The 12,658-nt window shown below is 34.2% G+C and overlaps 1 protein-coding gene across 1 annotated transcript in view; it reads left to right on the top strand.

Moving 5' to 3' along the window:
- Positions 1-12,658, top strand: part of ca9 (carbonic anhydrase 9) — a 27,873-nt gene extending 15,215 nt beyond the window's left edge. The window contains exons 2-12 of the mRNA XM_088629718.1: positions 738-761; positions 1,955-2,125; positions 2,479-2,621; positions 3,212-3,304; positions 3,580-3,646; positions 4,940-5,097; positions 5,576-5,699; positions 7,321-7,380; positions 9,447-9,470; positions 9,940-10,033; positions 10,244-12,658. Coding sequence (XP_088485844.1) covers positions 738-761; positions 1,955-2,125; positions 2,479-2,621; positions 3,212-3,304; positions 3,580-3,646; positions 4,940-5,097; positions 5,576-5,699; positions 7,321-7,380; positions 9,447-9,470; positions 9,940-10,033; positions 10,244-10,304 — 1,019 coding nt within the window. The 3' untranslated portion in view covers positions 10,305-12,658. The remainder of the gene's footprint in view (positions 1-737; positions 762-1,954; positions 2,126-2,478; positions 2,622-3,211; positions 3,305-3,579; positions 3,647-4,939; positions 5,098-5,575; positions 5,700-7,320; positions 7,381-9,446; positions 9,471-9,939; positions 10,034-10,243) is intronic.

Raw genomic sequence — 12,658 nt, 5'->3', positions numbered from 1 at the left:
TACAGTATGTCGAAAGAAGTCACGATCTACCTTAAAGAATTTGGTTTAATATAAAGAATGCTATATATAGAGTAAATACTTATGCTTATATCTATATATTTATATTCAGCCCCATCCTTGCTGAGCTTCCACAAATCAGGATGTGTCTTGATATCTGTTTCACCAGCACACAAGTTTATTATTGGCTTATTGCTGTTAAGCACAGTTGGAAACTCAAACGCACAACATAAGAATTTAAGTTTTGATCTTTCTTTAATGATATATATATATACTGTATATACTTTTTTTTATTTTATGAAGCTAACTATTGACATACTGTAGCAATAATTAGCGATTGCTGCACAAAGAAGGAAGAGAGCTGTCGGTAAACTTAGCGCTGCTTTGAAGTGTACATCCTGAGGCGGGAAATATCCTGACATATTTGAAGAGTGTCGGAACCTTCTTTGAAAATAAGAGCTTTTTTGTTTTCTTAAGCTATATTAGTATATTGTTTAACACAGAGTTAAGTTACCATAGCAGATTTTTAGGAATGAAATGTGAAAATGTCCTGGGCAACAGTGTTTATTTTAGCAGTAATAAAAAAGAGCTCTTTCCAGATTCTACATTAGAGAAAAAAAGAGTAAATACATTAGTGAAAATCTTCACCCAGCTTTGTTGATATATAAAGCTTTTGTAGATAACAGCTTTGCTTTGTAATTGTTCAGTAACTGATGTGTGTTTCCAACCCTTTCTCTTAGGTTCACATCATTGGAAGTACGATGGTAATTATCAATTATTTTACTGCATTTTGCAAATTTTTCCTTGTTATATAGCTAATATTAAGATTCCCCTTATTCATAGTTAATATTTCCTTTTAAAAATCACCATAACCAGTAAACATGTTCCTTTAAAGATATATGTACAGTATGACTTTACTCTGAGTTAGCTATGTCGCTTTCTATTGTGTTTAAAATAGTCATAGTTAATTAATATTCAGATTCCCAAAATTCACAGCCACTTCTTGCTCTTAAAAAAATGATAACCCTGAAAGATTGAAGATATCTGCTTCCTCCAAAGGAATTAAATATTTTTTGTACTACTAATATTATGTAGTACTAATATTTTACAATTGGTCAAATTTAAATAAACAATATTAAGACTTTCCTCTCTGTCAGCTTTTCTTCAGCAATAATTTTGTAATGAAAACTTACTTATTAAGGGCATGCTTTACAATAAAATATTTTTTAAAATACCCCTGAATGAATTCAATTTGATTTTCTGGGGAGACAGGGTGCTCTTTATTATATATTAATTCATTGGCTTACATTTTGTTTGTGTTGTTTGGACCTGTTATGTATTCATTCATTATTGCTCACTAGTACTTCTTCAGCACTAAGTCCACTTTGATAATCTCTGAGTTTGATCTCCAGAGATAAAATGGTGTGAAACCTACTGTAAATGATAATCTTAAGTAAAATGTTGGCAATGGGCTTCAGTCAAAGAGACTGACTCCACAGGCACTTTTAAGAGCTGTTATTCATGTGTGTCCTCTGTTTTAGTCAGTCCTGCTGTTCCACCCTTTGACCACTCTGTAGCACATACTATAGCAGCTCTTTGTAGGGGGCAGATAAGTATCAGTAATCTGAAACAAGAAGAAGAAACCTACACCTCATCCCAGACAATCAGACAATTTAATTTCCAGGATACTTACCTACAAGGTCAAACATAATTTAAAATAGCAGCTGTTTTTCTAATTTTTTTAAAAGAAATTTACATTTGGCTGAACAGGGCAAATACAGTTCAGATATTTCTGTTTAATTATCACCTGTTTAATATTTAGTTGTTCTGTTTTCATTTGAAAAAAAAAAATTCACATTGGATTTAAAGCAGAAATTACCCACCAGCAGTAAACCATAGGGCATATATACCATAATACATGGTCACATGCGTGTTAATCATTTTCTTTTTTTGACAGATCAAGAATTGTGGCCCTCAACATTTGAGGACTGTAGTGGGAAATCTCAATCTCCAATCAATATTGAAACTGGAAAAACAATATATGACTCCAGTCTGCCAGCTATTGTTCTTGAAGGATATGACCTATCAGACAAAGGGTTACTGAAGTTACAAAATAATGGGCATACATGTAAGTTAAAATCTGCTGAGCTAACCCCCACCCCTGTAAGAGATAATGCAGATCTAACTGAAAGCTCTGTAGGTGAAGATAATAGAAAAGGCGTTATTTCACCTGCAGCTTAGCACTGAAGCAGTATTTTGTGTTATTTGCCTTGTCTTGCTCAAGAGCACATACTGTAGTGTATTGCTTCTTCAGGACTCGATTCAAACAGTGTTACAGAAGGTAAAGCATGAAAAATAGTATTCTTTATTTTAAAAAACCACAAGGTGCATCATTGCAGAACTGAATTTTTATGGTAAATGATCATGGAAAGTATTAAGAACAATAAATGACAGGACTGTGTACTTTAATGTCTACTCCAGTACAGCTAAACTTGCCAAGCACCATGCACATAGTCCAAGGTTTCGACAACATGTTCATAGCAGCCCAGCTTCACTTCCATTGGGGAACCAAAGAGGTTCCTGGATCTGAACACACGATTGATAATGTCCACTTCCCAGCAGAGGTAAGATTGCTAGTCTTTTTTCACAGGTGCTTTCCCCACTGACCTCTTTGCTCCACAACAGAAATATGCATTTTTCTAAGAAATTAAAATTTCCTAGTTTTTTTCACTTCCTCTATTTTCCCCACTAATATAAAACACATGTAGTTCTTTTAAAATCGGAAAAAGATGCTAATTCCTCTTTGTAAAAGTTTAATGGAAGAAAATAAAAGGCAGATTTAAAAAGCCCCAATGAATCAATGAATTCCTTAACTTGTAAGTCAGTATCTAAAGTATCTAAAGTACCAATTTAACACTTCTTTGCTATTAAGATGTAAGTAATAGATACCAAGAAAACACTTAATACCAAATTCCTATTTTAATAACGGGCGCATATTAATGGATTAATAAGGCTTTCTTAAAACCGCACATGCACATTTGTCAGTACATGGCATTTGTAATAAACTGACAGAAAATCAATGAGTAAGAATGATTTACTGTACATATTTTTGCTCATTTAGTAAGTTTAAACTAAACTTTAAGTTTTCTCTTCTACATGTATTTCTACAATGTTAATTAAATCACTCTGTTGAAACACTTCTGTTTTGTTGTAGATCCATGTGGTTCACTACAACTCCAAGTATGCAAGTTTACAAGAAGCAGCAACAAAGCCGGACGGTCTGGCGGTACTAGGGGGGTTCATCGGGGTAAGAGATTCCACTGCTGTTGCAAACATAATGCACAGTGACATAGTGACATTGCGCTTAATCGCTTGTCTTATTTGTGTGTTTACTTATATTAAACAACATGCCTAGATAAACGCTACTGCTAGCCTTTCTTTCTGAACTACACAAGGACAAAGGAGTGTAGATGACAACGGCTCACAGTACGAATTCTCAATGTAAAACTGCTTTCTGAACATTTCCGTTTAGCAACATCCCGAGAGGTGCTGATCTCTGCTCATGTTATTTACCGAATTTAGATTGGTCTGCTTGAAAATGAAAACTATGAGAACATCCTTTCTTCTCTTACTGATGTCAGTTTAGAAGGTAAGATGTGGTTCTACCTACATTTAGTATCTAATTATAAGCAGAATGTTAATGTTAACTTGGTTATAATGTTCTTTAACAGTGTTCAATAATGAATGCAAGAAACAGGTTTTAAAAACGGCTGATTTACCAATATGATCCAAAGAGTAAAGAGTGTGCTTGTAAAATTTAGAAAAAGGTTATATGAAGTCAGGGCAAAGATAGGAAATCTCACAAGGCTCCTGTTATGTTAAGACAAATCCAAATGAAAACCTAGAGTTGTCCATTAATATCATACACTGTATATATGTAGATATATAGAATTTGCATGCAGTGTAAAAAGAGTTTTGATGAAAACTGACAGAATATCGCATCACTTTAGAGTTGCCCAGTTATTACCACGTTAATCATCTTCTGTTGCAAACTGCACAACCTTATTTTTGTAATAAATATTTCTCAATGTGCTCTTGCATAAACTATGGACGTCACCAGAAATAATGTTCTTGTCGTATCAAACATTTTCCAAAAAATAGTTGTGGAAATTTGGCCATGAGAAGGTTTAGAACTGGCTATATGTGACAATTACTTTAATATCCTTGAAGTTAGAGTTATGTTTTCATTTAGAGTCTGTGCATAGAGGCATATTTAAAATGAATCATATAGAGAGAGCGGTATATACAGTGTACGTGTACCTTCTTTCAAAATGGTTTAGAAGCATCATATATCATTTCCAATATAATTTTTCTTAGTACTACTAATCACTACTGATGTCTATTCATTTGGTACAAAATTAAGAGAGAGGTTTGCATTTTTTCAATTCATTCAGCAAAGCAGATAATTTACTTATTTTCTACAAGCTTTTGACATGGGATTATTTTCAGCTACTCATTGTAATTTCATAGATGTATACGATCCTAGCAAGCACAAATTTGGAAATCAATGAAAATAAGAAGAATGTTTAATACAGGAAATATAATATAAGAATTGGGTGGCACAGTGATTAGTATTGCTGCTTTGCAGCACTGGGGTCCTTGGTTCAATCAGAGGAAATGAGAATGACCTACTGTATATACTGTAGCTGCATGCCAATCAAGATAACTGAACCTCGTCATTGTAGTTCAGAACCTCATCACCAGTCCTCAGTCTCATTTCTCCCTTGACATTTTTCTACTTTTCTCCACCTCAAATTGTTTACCCTAGCATTTGTAACTCATTAGGAAAAATACTTTAAATGCTATAACAATCTGATATAAATATTATCAGGGGAGCTTTTAGAGTTGTATGAAATCCAATGTCTATTACACGCTTTTTCAGAAACGAACACTGAGATTCCTGGTTTCAATGTCCGACATCTTTTGCCGCCAAACCTGGAGCGCTTCTACCGCTACAATGGATCACTCACCACTCCTCCTTGCTTTCAGACAGTGAACTGGACCGTTTTTAATGACACAATCTCAGTTTCAAGGAAACAGGTCTGCAAGCAGCACAGCTTTTACCTTAGACAGTTGTTTTATCTTCCTTGAACTTTGAAATCCTGACTAATAAATATTCCCTAAAACATCTGTTCTATCAGGTGACTGTCTAGAAAAATGAACTTCCAAGTTACTAGAAGAGCATGCTTAATTTTACTTTTGTACTTTGTATTAATTGCAATTATATCACAAACTATACTTTTGCTGAATAGTGCAGCGCTACACGCTTCATGGTTTTGCAGATGTGTTTAAAGGTGCTTTATATTATTTACTTGTGGACTGAGAGCAGCAGAGTTTGTTAATGTAGACATTGTTAAATGTAGAACTCTGAAATCACTAGAGAACTCAGGCATGAATGCGTTACGTCAAGACCATAGGACTTGATCTCTACCTTACTGTTTCAGCTGCTCAAAAGCCTCAAAATTCAGCCTTCTGAAAATTGTTTTTGATCATGTATTCTCCCTTTCCTATCATTCAGTTAGCAGCACTTGAGGACACACTTAAAGCAGGACAGTCACTGCTCTCCAGAAACTTCAGAGCTGCACAGCTTCTGCATGGGAGAGAAGTTTATTCATCTTTCAAGACTCTAGAAACCACAAAAGGTAATGGTCAGCATTGCAGTCTACAATAGCAGCACTTTGTGTCTCCCGCCTAATGGCATCTTGGAACTGGTCTTGGTATATATATATATTAAGAATTTAAATGATTTCAAGGAGATTGGATAGATATCAACAACTGTGGAAATTTTCCTTCGACGCATTCCCATGAAAGTCACGCTAGATGAACGATATCTGACTTGACCTTAATAGATAAGTCAGGAGATAAGAACAGTAAACAAGCCAGTTCACTACAATGCTATTTAACTGTTTCTACTAACCCGAATGAAATGCTTTCAAATTATTCTGCTGTCCTTGCTGGAAGACACATTGACCTCATGAAGTTAATAAGTAAACTGAGTGCTCAAGAAACTTTGTGTCAGAGATAACATTACAATTATTGGTTGCATTATGTAACTCTAAAGGAGGCAATATTTCTGTAAAATACAGTACAAAAACTTTGCAGATCCACAAAAAGAAATAAACTCTGCTAAATAATATTCATAATGATTCATACTTCAGTCTTGTTTACACATGACTGCATTGCTTTCTGTATCATTTACAGTACCCAGTGGTCTCACCTATTGAATTAACCACTCCTTAAACACAGAATACACACAGTACAGTACACCGAAAACAAAATCAGCAATGACATGCTGGTGCTACTTTCCCAGCAGGTATGGTAAGCATGGGAGAGATTCAGACAATGTTACAGTAACTCTAATATCTTGAATGTTCACTACTGTTAGTAGAACAGTTGTTTGTTCTTTTTCCTGAAGACTGTCTATGATAAATAGGACAAGTCAGATGATACTGACTGAGTAAAATAATTTTAGTATTGCATTTTATTTATTGCATTGTAATATGGCGTATGCACATTGAATTGTGCAACCACACATTCTCACCAGAAACCAGTATAAAAGATGGTACTGAAAAAACTGAATCACACTGCCTGATGCCATATAGCACACTGATTTCATATTTTCTTTATTGTACAGATAGAAAAGATAAGAGTACAAAAAACTTTTGAAATCTAACATTTAGAAAATCTGAATTAAGAAAGCTCAAGAGCCTTGTCTGAAATGCTGCCTGCAGTATCTCTCTCTACTGTTTTGCCTCTGGATCCTTTCCGAACTTACCCAGGCCAGATGGGTACTTACATCTGTCTTTATAATTACCCGCTTGGTCCAAAACTGGGTTACAAACCAAATTTTGATGGTAAGATTGGTCATAGGATGTTTTCACAACTTACCATGTTTTTAACATTTTGATACAATACTTTGGGCGAAGAGAGCTATTTTGAGTATTTTAAGTGAAATTTATCTTCAGTGAAAAATACATTAAATTGACTAATCATGAATAGTCTTCTCACAAATGCTCGGTATGTATTTTGTGATAACCCTTAGCCCTTTACACCACTGTCATGTCACAAAGTCTTTAACTGTAACTAATATGTCTTCACATGCATGGCTTTAGAATTATTTGCTTTAGGGTCACCATATTATTTGTCTGCTTATTTTGGTGTTTTGAAATCCAGCCTTTTCTCACTTTTGTAGATTAATTGTTGTGCTATGATTAATGTTTCTCCTGGGATACCTGTAAAACTGTCACCTACTGCCCTTTGCAGGGTCTCAAGTCAATGGGAATCACAATCCTAGTAAAGGCAGATCTTCGACGAATGCAGTGGGTGAGTAGTGCTTGTGCTTATACTCACGCATTCAAATATTCACATTTCTTCCTCTGACATTTTTCATTTGTGAGACTTTTAGAGATGGTGCTTTAAAAACTAAAATTCTTCATTTTTTATGTACAACTATAATTTTAAAGCAGTAGTTAATAGCAAGGCAAAAAACACAATAATCCCAATAGTCAGTCTTGTTTCCTTAATTTCGCAAAATGCAATAGATACATACATTCTTTACAGTATGTGTCTGAGTAGAATGTATAATGGCAGTTTCTTGTCTTTGATCTCTTCATAGGCCAGGGCTCAGTACTTCATAACCTTGTGTGGTATTTTCGCATTGGATACTTTAAATCCAGTATGTCCATATATTAAGACATATACTGTAGTCTAACAATTCAAACTCACAACGCCATTATACAAATATGTGAAGAATGTTTAATATAAACAATATCACATTGTACACCTTTGTTCAACAAAGCTTCATTACAAAACCCTATATTTTAATCTATGAAGGGCTTCTTTTTTATCTATAACCTATTAAAAGTGGGGACCTGAAAGATGTGCTGTACATAGGGGGAAATGGTTTGTCACAACTTCTACTCCAGTGAGTGAGACCACAGTCAGTCTGGTGGTTCAAAATAATGTGAAGTCTTGTGCTACCAGTGAAAAGATTTTATCTTCACTGCTGGTGGGTTTTTTGTGTATGTCACTGTACAGCACATTCAGATTTGAAGAAATGTACAGTGCTGTATAGCTTATAGCTGTATAGCTTTTTAAGTTTATGTATAGCTTTTTAAAAGAAATGCTAATATTTAGTACTTTGATTTATACTTCTAATTATTTAATCGCTTCATGCCATGAAAGAGATTTAACAGGAAGCGACTTGAGTAGCATTTATTAGCCATTGAATTTGGTTTATGTGTTTTAAACCAACTGATAAAATACTATTTTACACTAAATACACTTAATACTAATCATCTCCTCTAGAAACACCATAAACTCACTCTGCACTTGTGTATTATCATTATTGTATTATTATTTAAAAGCCTAGTTATCTATTGTAATTATTATTAATGTTATACTAGAACTAGTTACTAAAACTAGATTAGTAGAAACAGTAACTTGATAGTTCAGGTGGGTAGCTGTGTCAGCATGTGCAGGCTGCAAAGGAATAAGTAATAGGTTTATTCCATGCTGAAAAAAAAGAAAGAAAACACAACGTTTCGGCCGTGGAGCCTTCTCCAGGTATTAGCATGTAACTTGATATATCTATATATTAAAAACAAACACTGTTGATTCTGTGGATGTTATATCCTATCTAGTGAACACTACTTAATAGAGCATATTACATTTATTTTATTACCAAATACTAACTAATACTTTAAATACTACATACTTTCTTTTTTCAATGAAGCACAAAGCTGAGTTGATTCTCAAGTTGAATAACATGATAATTTGAATAATTGACCACACATTCTGGAATTCTAGTTTTGGTATTCATATAGATTATATATTTATAATTTGACCTTCTCTATAGGAGGCCTTAAAAGAATGGATGAATAAAAATAAACTAGATACTAGTTTAAAAAGATGTATGCAGCACTGTACAATAAGTTTTACTGTAGGCTGACATGGTGGCGTCTTGCAACTGCTGTCTTACAACTCCAGGACCATCAGTTTGATTGTGGATCTGTTTGTGTGAAGGTTGCATGTTCTCCATGTGTTAACAAGTACCTGTGTGTACTTTGTATGTTCTTCCTGTCCTCTGATGGGTTTTCATTAGGTGCTCCAATTTTCTCAGACCTTCTGGAGACATTCAGATTAGGTTTGAGAGGCTATTCCAAATTGTCCTTTTCCAGGAAAGGAAGAGTGCCGAGGTGATGTAATTCTGGGATGTCCTAATACAAAGAGTACTGGCTATGAATGAGATTACAGGGAAATAAAACCAAAAGAGCTTGATAGCTGTTTGGCCTATTCTCTTCAATGGCCTTTCTGATGATCGAACTTGTTTGGTATTGTGTTATGATAATTTACCAATTTAAGACAGTCTCTGTTTCTGTTTTATACAGGGGAAGAAGAAGGTTTCTCCAGAGGTACAGTCCTGTTGTTACACAAGTACACTATAACCTCAACTGCACTATAGTAACCAGGGGCCTGCAATACAAAAAACATGGAATTTTCTTCACATGGGTTCATGGATAGCCCAAAAGGTCAATCAGACCTGGAAAACAAAACAAATTAATTGCTCAAATAATTGGCTAATGAGGTCACTGAGAGATCAGCTGCAATGATGAATAACAGGTTAACAGAGCGGAACAACCTGTAGTTAAAGACTGTCCACAATATTCCAGGTCTGAATACCATATAAATATGCAGCATTGCAGCATCATAAAATATAACACTGAGAATTTAAAGAAAGTTATAAATTCCACAAAATAACTTTACTTGTCTTTATCTTTGAACCCCATCCCATCACAAATGTCTAGAATAATTTGTTGTGTACAGTATGAATCAAGTATGATATGAAAACAGTCACTGCTAATTGCATTTCTTATCTTACAGGATACATTCTGGCAATTGCCTTTGGAGCACTTTTTGCAATCACGTTGTTATCGTTCATAATTTATGCAGTTCAGCAACGGAAAAAATACTCAAGGTAATTATGAATTCAGATTTCCTGATTCCTTTGCAGATATTGTTTTAAATGCTAACAATTTAAGTAAAGCAAAGAAGAAGTAGTAAGCAAATAGAGATTTATGTTACAGACTACAGACAATTACAATAACATATTTCCATAAAATACTATATACTATAATCACAAATGTCTTAATTCAATTCATACTTACACAAAATGCTGTTTCTGTAGATTCCAAAAGGATTCAAGACAGAATGTTATCTACAAGCCAGCAACTAAAGAAGAAGCTTGACCTGAAGTACTGAAGAGGAGTGACTGAATTTTAGCAATGTATTGATTCAAAGCGTCTGCAAATTAAAAGATACATTATATATGCTGTATATATTGATATTATAAAATATCTTTTAATTGCTTGACAATTTTATTTTCCCATAAATGTAAAACATGCAACTACAAATATTTTAAATGGCCTTATAATAGATTATATAAAATATAAAGATATTTGTTATATGTGGTATTTTTCTGCACTGCCTTTCAACACATATGACAAGAAATTTCTGTATGACGTAAAAATGAAATACAGACATATTAAGTGCAGTTTGTTGGTACCTAAACTTATTTTAAGGTTTAAACAATTTGCACAGGGTATTGGGAGTAACTTACACTGAATCTGGGCATTGATGTTGCCTCATTTTAGCATTTGCAATGGTAGGAAAGTGCATATTTTAAAGTGAAAAAAATCCTACTCTTTGCTTGTTATGTTACCATCAAGTCTTCTGATTTTCAAGCAAAGACTAAAATGACTTACTATGACTAAAATGTTGCACAAACTTTCCACTTAAAACAGTCTTCATCATCATTCATCCCACTGCTATTGATAATCCCCAAAGTAAATAGAAACACACAGCAAATACTTTAGTCATTCATTACCAGTGAATTGGCAATAGTGAAGTGACCAATCCTTTATTTGTCTCTAAGACGAATATGTGGTTTTACATATCACCATGACTGAATCAGTCCTGACTGGTACACACTGTCACTAGAAAAAAGAAAACGACTGTTTTGCGTAATACCTGGCTATTTCACTAAGCAGAATGAACAGACAAAACCAAGTATAATTGTATCATGTATTGTTTTGACAGAATTAATTTTTCAAAAGTATGTATTTACGATCCTTAAAATAATGTCATGCATGCAACAGTTTGTGAATCTCAAATGTTTGTATGCTATTTATCTTTCTGTTGTATAGAGCACTAATATTTAATATTGCGTAATGATATGTTGTCTTTTGTACACATTTTTGCATAATCACAGTTAAATAATCATCATTTGAGAATTGTGACTGCTGGTTATAGTCTAAATGTTTTTCAAATATGTCCGCTTTTTTGTTCAGTGCTACAATTTTCCTTCCATATTTCCTCTTTGCTATGCTATTAAATTGTGGAGTTTGTAGTAAGGAATACATGCTACAAGGCTGAAAAAGATGTAGAAACAACAGAGTACTGTTAATCTGCTCTTTTGGGATCTACTAACCTTTTCATGGTTTGTATTGAACCATCAGAGCTATATTTTATAATTCATGAAGGCAAAAATATGTTCTTGTCCACTTTAGGTCAGAACACTTTTGAGAAAACCTGAAAAACTGATACTAGTGATTTAGGGATGAAGAAATCAGATATGTTCAATGGCAAAATTAGAAAATAGGACATTTTAGACACAAAGATTGCTTTAATTGCCAATTAAGGCAATTCTCCACATCTAACCCAGGCAACAAGCTCTCTTTTTTACAATGATGGCTAAGGTCAACATGTTAACACATGGACTCACAACATCAATCTTTGAGTATTGTGGAAGATCGATTTGTAATGGAACAAGTAAAGGTTTATTCCATGTTGAAAAGAGAAGAAAATAAACGTTCTTTTCAGTTTAGTTTGTGGAGCCTTCTTCGGCTGGTCAAAGGTTCAAAACCCTTTACTACTTCTTTTGGAAGCCTACGCATGCTGACGCAGCTACCCACTTGATGGATTTGTAAGGTCTAACAATGTTGACAAGAGGTGTAAAACTCTTTTGTTGTTATTGTCTAAACTAAAGAGACCAGTGTGTGCTGAAGTTGATAAGACTTTGGTAGACACTTGGTAACACCAGTGGGCAGCTCTGTTTATTGTTGTCAGCTGATAATATATTGTGTTATCAGTCACAGCTACAGTAAATAGACCAGGGGTTTTCAATGGGAGCAGCTGCACACTGACACAGTCTTGTGGAGGATCAAAAGGGACTAATTCTACTTCAGTAGGGGGCGCTATAATAAGAACTTGCAACAGTTACTATGTAAACATAGAACTGGCGCTAAAAGAGGAATAAAAAACCTGCTGGATACCACACCTGCAGAAACCATAATACTGTATATTGCCGATATGTTCTGAAACCAACTGCACAACTTCAGCACCTGTGTTGCCAAAAGATGACAATATATTGTGCTTACTCTTCAAACTACATTTAAAATGTTTCTGAGCCAATTTTGTAAGTGTTCAGGCATGGAAAGAATAGTCTTTTTAATTACAAAAAATATCCTTAAAATGTATTAAACAGCATGTCACTGTCACAGAAACTGTCAAAATGCAATAAAAGTTATTTACTGTCAGATAA

The sequence above is a fragment of the Lepisosteus platostomus genome, chromosome 4 (genome assembly GCF_059453375.1).
Source record: "Lepisosteus platostomus isolate fLepPlt1 chromosome 4, fLepPlt1.hap1, whole genome shotgun sequence".
In the NCBI taxonomy this organism is placed as follows: domain Eukaryota; kingdom Metazoa; phylum Chordata; class Actinopteri; order Semionotiformes; family Lepisosteidae; genus Lepisosteus; species Lepisosteus platostomus.
The sequence above is the reverse complement of the archived record's forward strand: the minus strand, read 5'-3'. Positions and strand labels throughout refer to the sequence as shown.